This window comes from Myotis davidii, unplaced genomic scaffold, assembly GCF_000327345.1.
Source record: "Myotis davidii unplaced genomic scaffold, ASM32734v1 scaffold1509, whole genome shotgun sequence".
Taxonomy (NCBI): Eukaryota; Metazoa; Chordata; class Mammalia; order Chiroptera; family Vespertilionidae; genus Myotis; species Myotis davidii.
This window is the reverse complement of record NW_006299480.1, coordinates 838201-839915: the sequence shown is the minus strand read 5'-3', so window position 1 is coordinate 839915 and position 1715 is coordinate 838201. Positions and strand designations below refer to the sequence as shown.

General features: G+C 61.7%; 1 protein-coding gene across 1 annotated transcript in view; it reads right to left on the bottom strand.

The window, feature by feature from the left end:
* ZC3H3 (zinc finger CCCH-type containing 3) overlaps positions 1-1715 on the bottom strand; it is a 69472-nt gene that overhangs the window by 23027 nt on the left and 44730 nt on the right. The window contains exon 11 of the mRNA XM_015571381.1: positions 4-83. Within this exon, the coding sequence (XP_015426867.1) occupies positions 4-83 (80 nt within the window). The remainder of the gene's footprint in view (positions 1-3; positions 84-1715) is intronic.

Here is a 1715-nt window from a genome sequence, read left to right as displayed (position 1 = left end):
TGCAGCAGCTGGCACTGGGCGCCCCGGGGGCAGGAGCCCCTTCGGGAGAAGTCGGGGCACAGCAGGGTGTGCTTCCTCTTGCACTGGGGAGAGGGACAGCTGGTGAGGCCTCGTGGGCGGCAGCCTTCCCGCTCGGCTGGATCCCAGGCTCCCGTGTGCTGGCCGGGCTCCAGCTGCCATCTCTGCAGCATGTGCCCTGAGCAACCCGTATGGCGAGGGCAGCGCCCTGCGGAACTGAGGGCCTGGAGGTCCTGCCAGGCTGGGTGGGGGTGTCCGGGGTGTGAACCCCTCCTGACCACTGCCGCCCATCCCGGAGGAAGCGAGGGTAGGGTGAGGAATGGGGTGAGTGGGACTTGGGCCTTGAGGCCTGGGGGAACCTCACTGGGAGGGGTTCAGGCTTCAAGCCCAGGGGTGCGGCTGGTCATCCCAGGCCACTGCCACCGGATCCACCGCACCTGTCAGGGCGGCTAATTATACCCTCGGGGGGCAGGCACTCCGGGCACAGCTTCAGCCCCTGCCGTGGGGGTCCTTTCTCCCCCTCTCCCTGCAGCTGGCTCCGTGGGCAGGGCAGGGGAGAGGGCAGATGCTGCAAGCCTGGGCACCCCAACTGCCCCTCACGTGGTGGCAGCAGGCAGCCGGGGACCCCCAGAGACGAACCTGGAGGAGAGCCACTGCTGAGACCACTGAGCCCACCCAGAACCGAGTTCAGACCCGCCAGCGCCGGAGCGGCCGCGTGCTTGGGGGCAGCCACACACTGAGCATGCGGGGCCGTGGCCAGGGACACCGCCCTCCAGCGGAACCTCCCTCCAGCCTCGGCCTGGGTCCAGCACCCACGCTCTGAGAAGATCTGTGCACTGGCCCACTCTTGTCCCCACCTGGCCCCACGGCCACAGGGACCAGAAGCCGCCATACTAGGGTGCGAGCGAGCGGGCCCTGCCTGGACAAACCTCTAGCAAAACAGACAAAGAAGAGAAAAGTCATATGTTTCCAATAAGGAGTGGACATGGGTAGTTGTCCCTGCAGACACGGGGTCACTAGGGGACACTTCCACTCTCCTACACACGGCCCTGACACGTTCGTGAAGTGGACCAACTGCGCGCACAGCCACCAGGCCCGATGCAAGAAGAAACAGGGCCGACTAGACCTGTGGGCAGCAGGGAGGCTGGGTCAGCATCAACCTCTGCGCAAGAAAGGCCCCACCAGATGGCTTCCCTGGGGAATCCCCTGAACATGGAAAGGTCGGACCCCCCCCCCCCCCAATTCTTCCAAAACTCCGGATGGTCCGAGGAATGCCTGCCAACCTGAATGGCCCAAGCAATCTGCAAAGCTCCACTTGGTACCTTGATACCAACACCAGACAAAGATGCTACAGGAAAAGGAACTACGGTTCACATTCCTTGCGCACAGATGCAAAATCCTCCACGAAATGCCAGAGGACGGGTTCAGCACACGTTAAAAGGATGATGTATCATGACCCCGTCTGCCGGAAGCCGGTCCATCCTTGCTGCTTGACACAGTCGCTGCAGGAAAGAAACATCTGCACAGCATATGTTTCAAGGGACCTGGCATATATGGCATACTGTTCTTAATATGTTTGCTCTCCTTAGCGCTGTGTGTTTTAACCAAGGTCACCTCTCCGAGAAAGGTTGTTTCCCCAGGTAGGGATTTTTCCCTGAAGTCAGGGAGGGGATGAAACTCCTTAACTACGTGCCAGG